This window comes from Idiotropiscis lumnitzeri, chromosome 15 (genome assembly GCF_059441095.1).
Source record: "Idiotropiscis lumnitzeri isolate Australia: NSW breed Sydney's pygmy pipehorse chromosome 15, RoL_Ilum_1.0, whole genome shotgun sequence".
Taxonomy (NCBI): domain Eukaryota; kingdom Metazoa; phylum Chordata; class Actinopteri; order Syngnathiformes; family Syngnathidae; genus Idiotropiscis; species Idiotropiscis lumnitzeri.
In genome coordinates this window covers 6405580-6420860 of record NC_142405.1, presented here as the reverse complement: position 1 = coordinate 6420860, position 15281 = coordinate 6405580, and the positions used below count along the sequence as shown (strand labels likewise).

The 15281-nt window shown below is 41.9% G+C and overlaps 3 protein-coding genes across 4 annotated transcripts; 1 reads left to right on the top strand and 2 right to left on the bottom strand.

The window, feature by feature from the left end:
* Positions 1-1312: 1312 nt before the first annotated feature.
* Positions 1313-3953, top strand: LOC148322530 (carbohydrate sulfotransferase 12-like). Its single transcript, XM_088316620.1, has 5 exons — positions 1313-1480; positions 1596-1999; positions 2504-2656; positions 2775-2954; positions 3309-3953. The coding sequence occupies exons 2-5, from the start codon at positions 1628-1630 to the stop codon at positions 3855-3857; spliced, it is 1254 nt and encodes a 417-aa protein (XP_088172746.1). The 5' UTR covers positions 1313-1480; positions 1596-1627; the 3' UTR covers positions 3858-3953.
* Positions 3954-6398: 2445 nt separating this feature from the next.
* On the bottom strand, positions 6399-8581 carry c1qtnf6a (C1q and TNF related 6a). The gene is made up of 3 exons (XM_088316621.1): positions 8447-8581; positions 7043-7249; positions 6399-6947 (listed from the first exon to the last, which is right to left on the bottom strand). Exons 2-3 carry the CDS (start codon positions 7236-7238, stop codon positions 6400-6402), a joined length of 744 nt encoding a protein of 247 aa, XP_088172747.1. The 5' UTR covers positions 7239-7249; positions 8447-8581; the 3' UTR covers position 6399.
* A 1749-nt stretch (positions 8582-10330) lies between these two features.
* Positions 10331-15053, bottom strand: il2rb (interleukin 2 receptor, beta). Of its 2 annotated transcripts, XM_088316619.1 has the most exons (10): positions 14716-14864; positions 13568-13662; positions 13079-13211; positions 12948-13014; positions 12761-12854; positions 12514-12659; positions 12089-12257; positions 11891-11993; positions 11599-11668; positions 10331-11537 (listed from the first exon to the last, which is right to left on the bottom strand). In XM_088316619.1, exons 2-10 carry the CDS (start codon positions 13644-13646, stop codon positions 10782-10784), a joined length of 1617 nt encoding a protein of 538 aa, XP_088172745.1. In that variant the 5' UTR covers positions 13647-13662; positions 14716-14864; the 3' UTR covers positions 10331-10781. The 2 variants fall into 2 exon arrangements, with proteins under 2 accessions (XP_088172745.1, XP_088172744.1); XM_088316618.1 differs by lacking the exon at positions 13568-13662 and having other exon boundaries at positions 14716-15053.
* Positions 15054-15281: the final 228 nt, after the last annotated feature.

Sequence of the window (15281 nt, the reverse complement as noted above, 5' to 3'; positions counted from 1 at the left end):
ATACACAAGACAACTCAATGTGCTTCACGCAACAGTGAACAACATTCAAAAGTAGAGAGAGAGGGGGAAAATGTATGACATCAACAACAACATTCAAGCCGAATGGGAGCTTTTGGACCGTGCCCAAATAATGTGCTGTACAATATACCATATGAAAGGTAAAGGATGAAATTAAAATGCATATGGTTGAGTTTAGTTTGAAGGAGTCCTAGAGTCTTGCCCCACAAGCTCATCAAATGCATTTGGAAATTGTGAGCATGGTCTTCTCTAAAGTTCAACATCCGTGACTGCTAATAACACCAAACAGACAGCATTCCAACACAGCCACTCCAAAAGCCTTTGTGGTTGAGTGGAAGCCACTCTGTATTTTCTTCCATTTCCATTTCCTGCAGGTGTTATGGCCAGGTGTATAAATATGCCGTATTTGCCCATTCAGTCTATGAAATACTGTTCTACAGAATGGAAATAGTGAAGCACGGACTGGTGCTGGATTTGTTACCAAAACAAGTTGTAAAATCAGTACTCCGGAGCTTTCCAGCAGGATTAGGTTACCAGGCGCAGAGCAACATCCTCCCTGCAAAAGCTTTGCACATGAAACCTTTTGACTTGGAGTAAGATTAGAAATCCAGTTGAGGTAATAATGAGAAAGGCATCCATATTTTCATTGTGTCACATATAGTGGAGTGTGAGGCGAGAAGCAATGCTGTGATGAATTTTCAGATCAAAGCAGCCCTCTTAGCTTAAGGGGACAGGAAATAAAGTGAGCACGTGAGCTCCACATTTTGAAGGATGGAAAAGTGACGATGTGGCTTTTACGTTTGCACATGAATCGGAGAACAATCTGCCGAAGGAATCTACCCCAGCAGACCTACACGATGCTTAACTCATCACAGCTCACATGGATTTCTCATAGTTGGACTTATCTTAGTTTTTGAACTTTTTATTTTCTAACAGTTATTATTGCAGGGAAATCATATCAGCCTGGAATGTGTTTGGTATGCAGAACTTCCTTTCACTTGGCTGTGATTTTTTTTTTTTCTTCTTTTTTTTTTTTTTAAATACCTTCTGTGTGTGGGAGGTAGGTCAAATTTCTAACGTATGCCTCGTAATATAATGTACCAGATGAAGAACTTTATCCGCTTTCTCTTTGGAAATGTGTTGAAAACTCATAATAACTTGGTAGCATTTGAATGGGTCATGCTTATGTGTTGGATTTCAAAAGTAGTCGCGGCTCTACAGATTTTGTTTCCCCTCACATTGTTATGTTTGTGTTGTCTCTTTGCAGTTTGCCACATGGAGCGGAGGTGAGAATTTCACCCATGGATGCATCCTGCACGGCAACATAAGTGCGGGTTCAGTTATAGCTGCCGCCTATCTATCGCCATGGTGAGAGAGGTCCTTGACTGTTGCCATGGAGACCCTGTAGCAAGAGCTCTGTAACTAAGATCGGTTGCCTTGGTGACCCCATAAAAGGAGCCAGGTAACTATTTCAATCTGTTGCCATGGTGTTACTGTAGCGAGACCCTTCAAAGTAAAACAAGGTCGATGATGATGATGATGATGATGATGATGAAGATGTGACGCTCGTCCTGTAGCTGGTAAATCGCATCTTGCGCCCGACTTGATCATGATGGGAACATCCAGGATGTTTCACATTTTTGTCGTCCTGGGCTCCGCCTTCATGATTCTTCTGATCATCCTCTACTGGAAGGAAGTTGGAGCTTCCCATCAGTATCTGCACACCCCTGTCTCACCTGGACCCAAAATCTCAAAACCTGCTCAACAGCTGCAGCAACCTCAAACCCCACAATCCCTGTCCTTCCTCTCCGACATCGATGCCTTTGTCAACCAGTTCTTAGAGCCTGGAACTGGCGAACCCACTGACCCAGTGCCAGCTGAATCAAGCAACCAATCAGAGAAGGCCGAAGAACGGTATGTTCCAAGGCAGGAGTGGAAGATTCATTTGACTCCAGTGGCAGCAGAGCTCCGCCAAAGACAGGTAAATATTATTTTTATTATTATTATAAGTAGTAATAGTGTAAAGTAGTAGAAATTCTCGCTGCTTGAATTCTGATTAATTATTATTATTTGTTTTGTTTTTTTTTATTCAGTGGCATTGTAGCCATAATAGAGTATAATTATAGGATAATTATTCAGGTATTTTTCTGGTTATTGAGTTAAGTGGGTGTGTCACAACCATGGCTGAGATAAAAATGCCTTTCAAAGGCTATTGCATGCAAAAGACAAAATGCATAAACGTCAAACTTAAACCATGGCATGTGTAAAATGCTGGGAAAATGTGATTTTGATGGCATGGAAATATTATACGGTAAAAACCGAGAAAAGATGCATCTTATCGTCACCACATTAGAAGCAGTTAAGTTGGTCCCATCTTTTTTTCATGTCTTTGTCTCATTTTTGGTCTATTTTAAGGTGTCGGCTAAAAAAAAATGACTCCTCCTTTAATTTATTCATGCAATTGCCTTCCAAATGAAATCAACAGGAGAACCGGCGGAGGTTACTTAAGGATCTGTGTGCCAATGACAGCCTGGCGTTTCCTGGCAAGAACCGATCATTTGACGACATTCCCAACAAGGAGCTGGATCACCTGATTGTTGATGACAGGCATGGTGTTATCTACTGCTACGTTCCAAAGGTACTTTTACGTTTGTCGTTGGTCAAACGTATACAATTGCCAGCTTTTCTTTTTGTCTGTGATGATTTACCCTAACTTCAAGCTGACCATTTTATGTTATCTCTCCGATCCCCCTTAGGTGGCTTGTACCAACTGGAAGCGAATCATGATCGTGCTTAGTGAAAGTTTGCTCCATGACGGCGTTCCCCAAAGAGACCCAACGGCCATCTCCAGGGAGCTCACTCACAACAGCAGCATGCATTTCACCTTCAACAAGTTCTGGAAGCGCTACGGCAAGTTTGCAAGGCACCTCATGAAGGTTTGTTGAAAGTCATTATTTCTCCGTTTTTGTGTGTGCTTTTGGTTCAGACTCCAGTTAAAGGGTTTATTTTACAACGTTAATTCCATGTCGAGGTGAGACTTGTTACTGTTTTTTTTTTTTTTTGTGCTCCTTTTTCTTGCGTTGGCTTTCCGAGTGAACTCCGTCTCCCTTTTTCCAGTGCGTGTTATTCTCGAGAAATTTTGATAATGCATGAGAAAATGTCAAAGTCCAAAGTGCAGTGAATGCTTTCCAGATTCGCTGTATCACACATTCATGAAAGTAATCTGAGTGTTTTCAGTAATTACTTTGAATGTCTGGCAACAAGTGTGACGTGTTGCTCTTGTTTTGAAGGTCAAACTGAAGAAGTACACAAAGTTCCTTTTTGTTCGGGACCCATTTGTGCGTCTCATATCCGCCTACCGGGATAAATTTGAGCTGCGCAATGAGGACTTTTATCACCGCTTCGCTAAGGTCATGCTGAAGCGCTTCGCTAACCAGCCAACACCCCCCGACTCTGTGGATGAGGCGTTTTCTGTCGGAGTCCACCCCTCCTTCTCTCACTTCATCCAGTATCTACTGGACTCTCAGACGGAGAAGGACAGTCCCTTTAATGAGCACTGGCAGCAGGTGTACCGCCTCTGTCATCCATGCCAGATCCAGTATGACTTTGTGGGCCACTTGGAGACGGCCGAGGAAGACGCTGAGCATTTGCTACGCCTGCTGCGCGTGGACAACGTGGTGGAATTTCCTACCTCGCACAGGAATCTGACAGCCAGTGATTCTGAATCAGACTGGTTCAGCATGGTGCCTCTGGAAATGCGGAGGGAACTTTACAAGTTGTATGAACCCGACTTCAGGCTTTTTGGTTACAAAAAACCCGACTCTATCCTCAATGAGTGACTCTGACACCGTTGGCAAGATGGATGATGTGTTTTTTTGGGGTTTTTTTTAATCGAAAGTCTCAGTAAGGTGGAAATAAATGTCTTTTACAATTGACACACTGCAGAAAAGAGTTTTGTTAACAACCCTGCAAAAATGTACAACATACGCCGTGGCTGTGTCCCCACTCAATTAGTTTTAACTACGCTCCGCACAGAAAACTGGAAAAACTGACGCACCTCCGTCTAGCACCTACACATACATATTTCTCCCTAAAACCTCCTGTGTCTAGAATATATCCCACCAAACAATCCAGTCCTCACTCTGATGTGCACTGATTCACGGCCAACAAAAGGCACTCTAAAGCAGCCACGTCAGCGTAATATCCAAAGGGAATATGTATTCTTGGGTTATAAGCAAAATGTAAAAAAAAAAAAAAACGCTCTAACACATTTACATGCGACCCAGTTGTCAGTTTTTGCACATGTTTTCAGAAATGATCTTCAAAACGTGTACAATGCACTCAGAAACGCATCACTTTACAGGGTTTTTAACAAATACCTTTTTAAGTTTTACTCTGAGAATATTTCTTGGGACTTGCTGCTAAAGCCCACATATTAGCTGGAAAAATGGGAAAGGACAATTCATTGATTTATTTATTTTTTTTTAAATCGTACAAAGCACACAAATTAGCGTGAGGCGGCCAGCTCAACAGAAGGCGTCTGTGTCATTTTGCACCTCCGGTGAGCTCCCACGTCGGGTGTTTTGCACTCCCAGCTCTGATGTCACGTTTGGCCGCTCACACGAAACATGTGACTTAGCCATGCCGGCCTTGTGGCAGGAGCCTGTCAGTTGGCCAATCAGATACTTTTTCATGCTGCTGCACTCCAGTGGTTGTTTTACACTTATTTATTTCATATTGTGCAATGTTTTCTTGAAATCCTCATTTTTTTTCTTTGAAAGCATGAATGGTATTAATTGGTGATGGAATAATCAAGTCGTCTTTTGAGCTTTTTGGAGACCTAATTTAAATACAATGCAAGGTGATGTAATCATATTTTTTTTGGGGGGGGGGGGCGGGGCATATAGCAGCTTGTTTGGTTTGTCCACTTTCAAAGCATGATTTAAACTGCGTTGTAGCCTCCTATTGAAAATGCAGAAACTCCAGTGAAATCCTAGCTGCCTAGTATTTATTTTGTCTTGGCTTGTTTTTGAGGCCTAAACTGGCCTTTCAACATTGTTTAAAATTCAACCGGATGCAGGGAAAGGTCAAAAACTGGATCTATTTTCCAAAGGGAGCATTTTCTGTCAGTACTTGTCAGCGTTTCTGTCGCGTTTGTGTGTTAACTGTTAACACGGTGGCGTCGTCATCCCTGGTGCCTGCAACCAAATCAACGGTTATAGTCACACTTCGGAGTTTGTGGTTAGAAAGGCTTGAGCATGAATAGATAACATCCTGGATGATATGAGTGGGATTCAAGATAGTGCCTTGGGTTGCAAATGTTTACGCAGCAAAAAAAAAAAACTTTCATCGAGGGAATTCTTACTTTGAACCATGTACAGTTCTGTGATGCACATGTTTATTTGATATTCTGGGTCTTGTCTTTTTTCTGTGTGTGTGAATCGGATGGGAGTCAGCGGAACCCGGCTAAGATGTCTAAATGTCTTTTGGAACTTGTGTGACGATTCTGTATGCTCCTCCAAATTGGATCGTTACGTGCAGTCAAGTATCATTATGCAGTTTTACTGTTTTGTATTGTTGATGGTGTCATAAACGCACTGTATTCCACTTGGATCATCAATCTTTTATTTATTTTTTTAATACAATGTAAGCTTTTTTTATGGGATGTGTCAGTTTTCCTGTCTTTTACAGTCCACAATGTTATCCTAAATATTTTTTTTAATTGAAAATAATGAGAAGAAAAATAAAAATGAGGACTGTAGCTTGTCAATTGCTCACAAGATGTCATGTTGCCCTTTATTTGCAACTCTCTTATTAATCCAGTCAAGGAGACGACTTTTAGTTTTGTACCTGAAACGGTGTCTTTGTTCCTTGAGGTGAATTCTGACCTGTACTTCATTAGACATTATAGATTTGATTTGCATGACATGCATAGGTGTGACTGCCCTCTAGTGGCTGTAGTGGCAAACTACATGAACTCGTTGCTTCATATGTGGAAAACGCGCACACACACGCAGTTAAGCAGGAAATCGTTCCCTTTAAAACAAACTGTTGTAATTTCTACACTGTTCACCTATATTGGATTTAAATGCCCTCAGTTGCCCAAAAATGGCCACGATACAATTTCATGTAAAGAATTGTATTAATACATTTAAAGAGCTTTAAGTCAAATCACAAAAATCTCCATCCTTGTGAGGTTTCATGACATTTACACAGCTGATGTATTTTTGGGGGAAGGAAAGAAGTGAGGTGGGAAAAAAAAATCCAGCTTTGAGCCCAGAGGATTAAGTTAAAGAATATTTATTATTTTACGTTTTCTGGATACAAATTTGTTTGCAGGTTCCACTGTCTAAATAACCCCCCCCACTTTTTTTTTTTGTTTCACTCTGACCTTGCTTTGACCAGGTATCCATTGAAGGTGATATAAATATCCACATCATCGCTGTAAATGGCATTCTCCCTTTCCCGTTTATACAGGCGGACCCACACCTCATCGTTGAGGCCCAAGTCCAGCATGAGGCTCTGACTCTGCATGATGGAGCGGTCGCTCGGCTGCGCGTAGACTATCGCCTGCTCGGCTTCATTGCGCATGATGTGCAGGTAGGTCTCCTTGAAGTTCCACGTGTGAATGTTGACGTTGAAGAAATAGATCCCGGGCGTGTGGCAGATGAATTTGCCGCTGAACATGTTGAAGTGGTTGTCGAGGTTCACGAAAACTGTGTCAAATATCAGCGGCTGGTAGGCCTCCAGGCTGTGGAGGGACTTGCGCCGGCCGACGGAAAAAGCGGCGTACTGAGCTTTGCAGGGTTCTCCGGGGAGACCGGCCTGGCCCTTGGAGCCTTTTGCGCCCGTGGGCCCGATGGATCCTGGTGGGCCTTCCAATCCAATTTTACCCGGTGTCCCTCTTTCACCGCGGTCTCCTTTGTCACCTGAATGAGATCCCCAAAAAATAGTTCCGGAACTAGCACGATCGCATACAGTATGTCAACTACGTGGCGAAGCAAGGAATTGTCGATAGTCGTACCTTTAAGGATGGTCATGTTGATGTAAGTGCGGACCTCGGGCTGCTGCTTGTACACCCCTGTCATGGGTGGGGCTGTGCTATCCCCTGCTGGTTGCAGGTCATCACAGCAGCGCTTGCAGGGGACAGGGGGGCTGTTGGGAGGGGCTCCCTGTGTCACCAGGTGAACAAAGGACAGGCTGACGAGGACGCCCAACATTGCGAGTGCACCTACGAGGAGCAGTTGACATGGGAAGTTAAAGCCTATGAGTTGTCCGTAGGCTGACCACTCAAAGTGAGCATCGGAAGGCTCGAGATCAACTGTGACCTTACTGAGGATGAGCACTATAGAAAATGAGTGGCTGTTGTTAGTCTGTATTTTTGTAACATTATAGCCCAAGGACTTCAACGACACTGTACCTGCTCGCTGATTTATTTATTTATTTTTGTACCGCTTATCCTCACTTTGGTCACGGGTGAGCTGGGGCTTCCTGATACTGCAATGTTCCCACCATAAGGAAAAGAGCCAAAACGGGAATTCCCCAAGAACAAGAGGCAACAGGACTCTGACATGGTGCCGAACTAACTTCCTAAAAAACCTAGCAGCATATTTGTCGGTCAGCTGTCCATGTAATCACTGTGGAATTTTTACTGCTTTGTGAAAAAAAAAAAGCGCACAAAGATGTCCTTGCAGCTGCGCGAGCCGTCGTTACATGGTTTTGGCAACGTGCTCGTTAAAACTTGTTCTTGGACAAATATTTGAGATTTTCAAAAGAAATTAATAACTTGTTAATAAATCCCACTATGGAATGATAAATAAAAAAAAAAATGCTAGCAGGCTGTAATCCATCACCCTGCGGCTGGTTGACTACCCAAATTGTTTATTTAATCCAAAGCAGGCAGCCAGGCTGAGTTCTGTTTCAAAAAGAAAAGTTGTGGCTCGAAGCCTTCTTCTGAGAGATGAGCCAACTGTAAGTGGGACGCCGTGTATGTCGTCATATTCGCCTGCTCAAGAGAAAAGCAAGGAAACAGCATGCACACTTTTAAAATGATGTACCATGCAAGAAATACAAATTCTGATCTCCTTTTGTGCATGCAGCATTCTTGTACCGCTAGTTTGTTCGAAACAAAATGGTCCTTTTCGCATTGTGACTATTAAGATGGACAAACGCATTACTGTACAACAGAATGTGTGTGACATGTGTGTTCGCTCAGCCCTGTGGAGGTATGGAAATGCCTTTCCATTCCAAACCGTTCATTTTTATGACTACATATGGTTTCTCTTATCTGTCACTAAATAGTCTTAAGCTTGAACAGAAACGTATATACAGTATATAATTCTGCCCTTGAAGATGTTTTAAATCTGAAGAAGTTGGCATTTTATGATAAATAATCCACAATTGCGAGTTATGATGGAACGGCTCTCACCTTGGTCAAGTCTTTGAGGCCACTTCAGTCCGCCAAAGGAGGGAAATTGTCAAGCCCAACACTTCTTCTGTGTATATGTATGCGGGGAGAGAGACTTTTCCTTCTTGCTTATCCCCGCAGCCTACTTCACCAGCCTCAATCCGTTTATTTTGGGAGGAAAGCTAAGGCCTGCCCCTCTCCTCATCACAGTATGGTATGCAAAACATAGTTCAAGTCAAAAGTCGACTGGCAGAAGAGAGGAATGCAAACAAAAGCTTCCAATCATGAACAAGTAACTAATGCACCTGATTTTCTTTGTTAATTAAATATACAGCATACTGTCGTGTCTTTGTAAGTTTTTATTTTTGTGATTTGTGAGCAGGAAAAACCTTATATTCTAACATATGAAAAAAAAAAAGTGTCATATATAGAGTACAATTTGCATGCATCAAGACTATCTTGGAATTATTTAGACACATCACTTGATAAACAGTAATTACGCCTTTATTACATTTCAGCAGCATTACTGCCCTTCACTTTATTGTGGAGTCAGCCAGTCCTTCATCAAGCATCTCCGGTTGCCTCAAAATAGTAATTCGCCTCTGAACCGGAACACGTAAGAAGGGAGCACAAACTCCATTTTTGGCCTCCCTGCACACTCCAGAGTTCATTTTAAGATTCGTCTGTTTTCCTTGAATCTTTAAATGTCAAAGTGGAAGCTGAGAAGGGAAGGGATAGATCTCTTTTTTTGTTGCTCGTCCCAGACAAGCTGTCTTAAAGCCCATTTTTATTCTTTGGCTTGTTCGTATTGAGTCATTGTTTATAAAATGTCATATTCAGTCGTGTTATAGTCGATTTCATATTTATGTGCAGCGCTTTGTTTCGACTGAGTAGCTGTAAAAATCAAACTGAGTTCGCGTCACACTAGGCAAAGACGCTACAGAAGTCACATCAATTAGTACGCGTGGTGAGCAGCACGACTTGACAAGGTCATGTTTTTATATAACGCGTTGTCATGTTTATGCGTTCGATCCATTTTTATTATCGCTGTGGTTTTTCTCACTGACATTAATCACAGTCGTATGTTCTGTATGAGGGGACCCGACGGTGCTAACTGCGGCGGCAGCAAAATGTCAAACCGCGCACAAATACACACGCTCTCACACCGCCGGTACCACCTGACAGGACATGCAAACGCTCAAATTAGATGCTCACGCGTACACACGTCTTCTTCGGCCCATTTCTCAGGCCCACTTTCCGCAACGACAGTCACAGGGTGACCCATTTAAATGAGTTTTTTTTTTTGTTTTTTTTTGTATTGTTTGCTCGCAGCACACACTGGAAATTTACTGCACGTTTTCAATGAATGAGCACGGTGATTCTCACACACAAACAAACCACAAATGAACAGGCCCAAAAATGAATAAACATAATTATTATTGTTGGTGCCATCAATGCATGACATCATTTATGAGGCTCTACAGGCAATTAAGGACATCTACAGTCACCCAATCAATTTTCTTTCGTTATTTATTATTTTTGTATTGATGTATGTATTTATTTATTTATTACTGTTGTAATACTATTTATTGGGTATAACGTGTTGATATTGCCGGCTGTTTTGTTTTTTACATTCATATGTCTCTCAGCACAATATTTGAGCTGTTTTTTTTGTTTTTTTTAATAACAACCAGAGGAGAAGTGCATTTTCCATCCGATAGTTCAGAGGTATTTTGTTTGCTCTTTATTTGGTACAAATGGAAAGCAAGAACCTATTCAAAGTCGGTGCGTCCGGATAAAAACATGGCTAAAATAATTATTTTTTTCTTTTCATCATTTCATATATAATGGACTTGTCTACCTTTCATAAAAAAAAAAATTGTAAGTCATTTTACAATGTTAACCTTTTTTTTATAGCATTAAACCCAGAGCTTTTTACTGAGGTGATGGAGTTCAATCAGCATTTCTCCGTATCCCTATGTCGACTTAAGAGCAGTGTTCATACTTTAGCCGCCTGTGGCATTGTGTTATGGAGTTGGTCTCTATGTTTATGTTCACCGATTTTGTTTAAAGCCTGCCGCATTCTTTCCCTGACAGTTCGCCTTGTTTGTGGTTCAATGAAATCAGATAGGAGGCGCTTGAAAAGCTTGTGGTGTGACGACTTAAGTTTGCAATTGTCCAATTTTGTCCGGTTGATCGGCCACGTCGCCTGGCGTGCTGCTGGATAACAAGATTTGATATGATTTAAGTTCCACTTGCATAGTCGCATTAGAGGGAGACTGTTTTGTTGCTGCGGTGGAGTGCTCCAATTCATCATTATTTTCATCAGCAACAAAGATAAAAAAATGGATCCATCTCAGATGGATGCATTGCTGAAAGTAGTTTGTATCTCTTGTAGGACGAAATAACCCGTTTTGCACGACTCCACCGGCATAGAGGAAGGCCTGTACATTGCACAAGCAACGGGCCAGCCGGCAGCGCTAACATTAGCTGCTAGCGCGGGTGCGTCCACCTGAGCGCCATCTGAGGATATCTGAGACTCGTCAGGAGGTGTGGAGGGGCTACTTATATGCAGATGAAGAGGGAGGCTTAGGTGTGAGGAGCAACGAGGACTTGAAACCCGTTCCTCTTCTCTAGACACGGCCTGTTTATCTTCCTCGACTTCTAAATCTTCTTTTCCAATACAAAAGCCTGAGTCGGGGCTTTGGGTCCCTCTTTCCAAGATCTCACAGTTTGAAGACTTGGACGAACTGGGGCAAAGGCGGAGAGAGAGGTGCCGGTTAGAATTATTTGCACTGCGCAAAATGCGGAACTCGTCTTTATATGTAAAGACAGGATTGGGCTCGCTTTGAACGGAGCTGTTGGAGGAGCCCGAGACAAAGTAGCCCAAGTTTGAGAAACACGAAGAGGAGGACGAATTGTCCACAAGCCTGTTCTCATCTGAGCCCGCCGACGGGTCGATGTTGCTTGGGGGTTGAGGGGCGCAATTGAAAGTGGGCGGGGTGGAGGCGGAAAGACCTGCATCCCGGTTTTCACAAACCTCCACTGGGGAGATGTGATCGGCAGGGTGGGGAATGTGCAAGGGTTCGGCATAACGAGGATTCAGCCATTTCTGCGGAAAAAGAACCAGATTTATGTGTGCGTGTGTTTACACCATAATATACATTATTTACCTTAAAATTTCCTCCATGGACAGTTGGGAAGTATTTGGAAGGATTTGGAACTGGCTTCACGATGGGGAATCTGAAATGGTACAAAAACCGTGAGGCAGGCCTCTTAATTAGGCAAACCCGCAAGAGCTGTATTTAAAAAAAAATCGTTCGAAAAGAATTTTGACTGTCAGAAAACGTTTCTTATTGTGGTTGTTTGCTGTGGCGTTGAACTGCTCTTCCGCCGTCTCGTGTGGAAATTCAGAAGCACAACGAAGTCATTTAAAAGTAAAAACACGAGCGCATTTTTACTCACCTCACACTGATGCTGTTTTTGTAAAACACCACCGTCGTGACACTCGTGACGAGCAGGAGGATCATAACAGCCAATATTATAAATGTTTGAGACAGACTCCAATCTGAAATAAAAAGTTACAGCAATGTAACTGTACAGATGAAATGAAATGCTAATGGCGACGTTGCTATTAAAATATTCGGCTCCTCTCTTCCTTACCTTGATTTTCCGATTCTGGCCCCATCACGAATGCAACCGGACTCCACTCACTCCACTGGCTGCCTTCACTGTCCGCTGGCTTGACTTTTACGCGAACCTCGTGCTTGCCTTTCAGCTGCCTGCCAGCGATCCTCAATTGTGGTTTGTTGGTTTCAAATGTGTGAACCTCCTGGTGAGCCACATATTTTTTTTTTTTTTTGTGTGTCCAGAACTGTTTAGCAGCATCACATCTTGATGCATTTAAGCTAATTTACATCATTTTTACAAAAATATTAAATATGGTCTTTGTGAAGAAAACCCCTCCCTTTTGTAACACATGGGCCTACTACACCACTGTATTGTAATCTTGGTCATGATGGTGGTCATTGGTCAACCGCGAATGAGAAGGTCAAATTGTAAATACAAGCACATGGGCATACACTTGCCTTTGTCGTCGGGTCAATGTTTTGGGTCTGAACTTTGTAGTCAAACGTTTGGAGGAGCACGGAGTGGGGACTACCCGGATGCCAATCTATCGCGGTGTAATTGTCAGTGAGGCTGACATTAGGAAGCCCTGGGGGGTGCATTTTGACTACACACACACACACACACACACACACATCATTTAATTTGTAACATATAACTAACTTGATAATATATGAAAGATGTAAAGAGAAAATCAAATGCACGCACTGTGATTTTCGGGTTTGTAGTTTTTGAGGTATTCCACCAGCTCGCCGTTGCATTTCACGCTGATGTTGGGCATCACCTCAAAATAGGTGAAACTCTGGAATAACCCATTGAAATATTAAACGGAGCGGATCGAAATTTTTTTACTTTTGACTTTCTTTCGTTACAAAATATTCCAATTATCACTTACTTTATTTTCAAAAACAAAACTGCATCCTGGAATTGCGTTGCTGTGTTGTTTCACCTTGCAGCTGCGACTAAGTTAATGAAGCATACAAATGATGATGTACGTATTACATTTGTACATAAATGTGTAGTTACCTAATAATTGCACGTGTCTCTCCATCCTTCTTGATTCGTATTTTCTTGAAGCCATAGATCATGCAATTTTCCCATGAAGGACTGTTGAGCGTACACGTGACATTGCTGATGAAGTCGTTCACACAGGTGAGCCCTGAAATCCCCAAAAATTATTTATTCCAATTGATTGGATGGATACCTCTGTGTTCATTTTTTTTTTCCAACCGTGTCTTTGCTGCGCTCATGCAAATTAACATCCTGAATCTTGATTATCACATTAAATTAAATGAATTCGTAAAATGTCGGAAAATGCGTTTGAACCTCACAGCCCCTCAAAAGTAAAATCAACTACAATTTGACGTGACAAATGTCGCGTCATACCTACAACAGGGAAAATCCAAACCCATTTTTCGAGCTGTCAACCAGTGCGATTGAACAGTGTTGCTCACATACATGACCGTCACTTTTTGTCCAGTTATCCTGAAAGTTCACAAACAAAATGAGTCACACCTTGCAAGTTTGCCTCACAGTCCAGAGAATGAAGAGAAAACAGAACCGCCGCGACAAAACAGGGCTGTGCCGCCCTCATCTTCAGCAGAGTCAATCTACGAACATATGGATCAAACACGGTCGTGTTAGTTTTAAAATTGTTTCACAATATGCAAAGTTCGAGCAGTGGGATGGAGAAAAAAAACTTTTGATCAACATTTCACGGATATAAAACTTTATAGAGGCAATCGTTACCATTATTTGCCCCTTATATAATTTACTCCGTGGACCACACACAAGGTCAAAAACTAGGTCAAGCTAATACTTGTATATTTAATAACGGCACAAACTCTCAATATTAACCCTCAGCCAACATGAGTGGTGTCCAAACATTTCACAAAATGTAAACTGGTGACACAATTACCTTTATTAGTCAATTGAAGACTGGGTTGCTATACTGTATTGTCGCTTTAAACGTGTTTAACTCGAGCCTTGTCTGACTTAGAATGAAAAAGGATGATCAAGAAATAAATAAGAAATGTCTCATTGGGGAAAAAAAAAAAAAAGGCTCGAGCTGTTTTAGAACAGGGACTTTTCCAGATACGGTGGCTACACTTTTGTCTTTTAGAAATTTGTCATTATGAGATACGTGTACAGTCATTCTTAAAGCTGGGTTAAAAAAAAAAAAAAAAACTCACGCTGCTTAAGTTTAAAAGAAGTACAGATTCTAAAATATGTGCAAAAATAAAAAAGATTTTTTTATTGTCAGTTTCTTACTGTACCCATTTTGATAACTTGATCAAATTGTTCGCGCTCTAAGAAGAAAAATATGTTTTATGCTATTAAAATTTTGATATCGTAACTTTGCTAAATGACAAAAAAAAAAAGCGGCAACGAAAACATCTGAAACGACACACGTTACCTGATGATTGGCTGATGGTTTTTTTGGGCTAGTACAAGACATAAAAATAATTCTTGTAGATGACAACGTCAAATAATTCTCTTCAATAAGGCCATGGATAAAAAAAATATCTAGTTTCCGCCTTTTCTAATTTTCCTCATTGGATAAATCCTAAATATGTCGATTATAAATGAAATTGAAAACCAAGAATTCCGGTCATAAAGAATAAAAAACTGTTCATCCTGCAAATAAAAGGAGATTGCCATACCTGACTTTCTTGGCTTAGTAAAGACAGCAGCAAATCCCCGAGAAGCGTCACATTCTCGTCCCTCCTGCCGGACTGTCGTCTTCAGCGGAACTTTTCTTTTTCTTTGGTCTCTCACTGTCCTTCTTCCCTTCCGCATGCTCTCATTTTCTTCTCTCTCTCTATCTGTCACTCATTCTTCGGCCTCGCTTATTGCCTCGACTCTTTTTGGGTGGCCGCTGACATTTTCCAATCGTCAACCGCAGCTTCTGTCTGGGCCTTTTACAGGAAGCCCTGTGACGCACTGAGTGCGAGTGAAAGAGTGACGGGCAAGGGTGGGGAAGGATAGGTGAGCGCAAATGTCACGCGTAGCACCTCCCTCCCCTCACCGCCACCTGTTACGAACCCCTCAGCCTCAATCACAACTTACTACGATCGTTCAGATGTGCACGGCGCTGGAAAGACAGTGAACACCACATCCTGTTTCAATCGCAATGTCAAGAGAGACGTTTGCCTCTGAAGTGGTTCGTATCAATGGAACTCAAATTAAAAGAGATCCAAACGCCAAGAAAGTCGATACGGACCATATT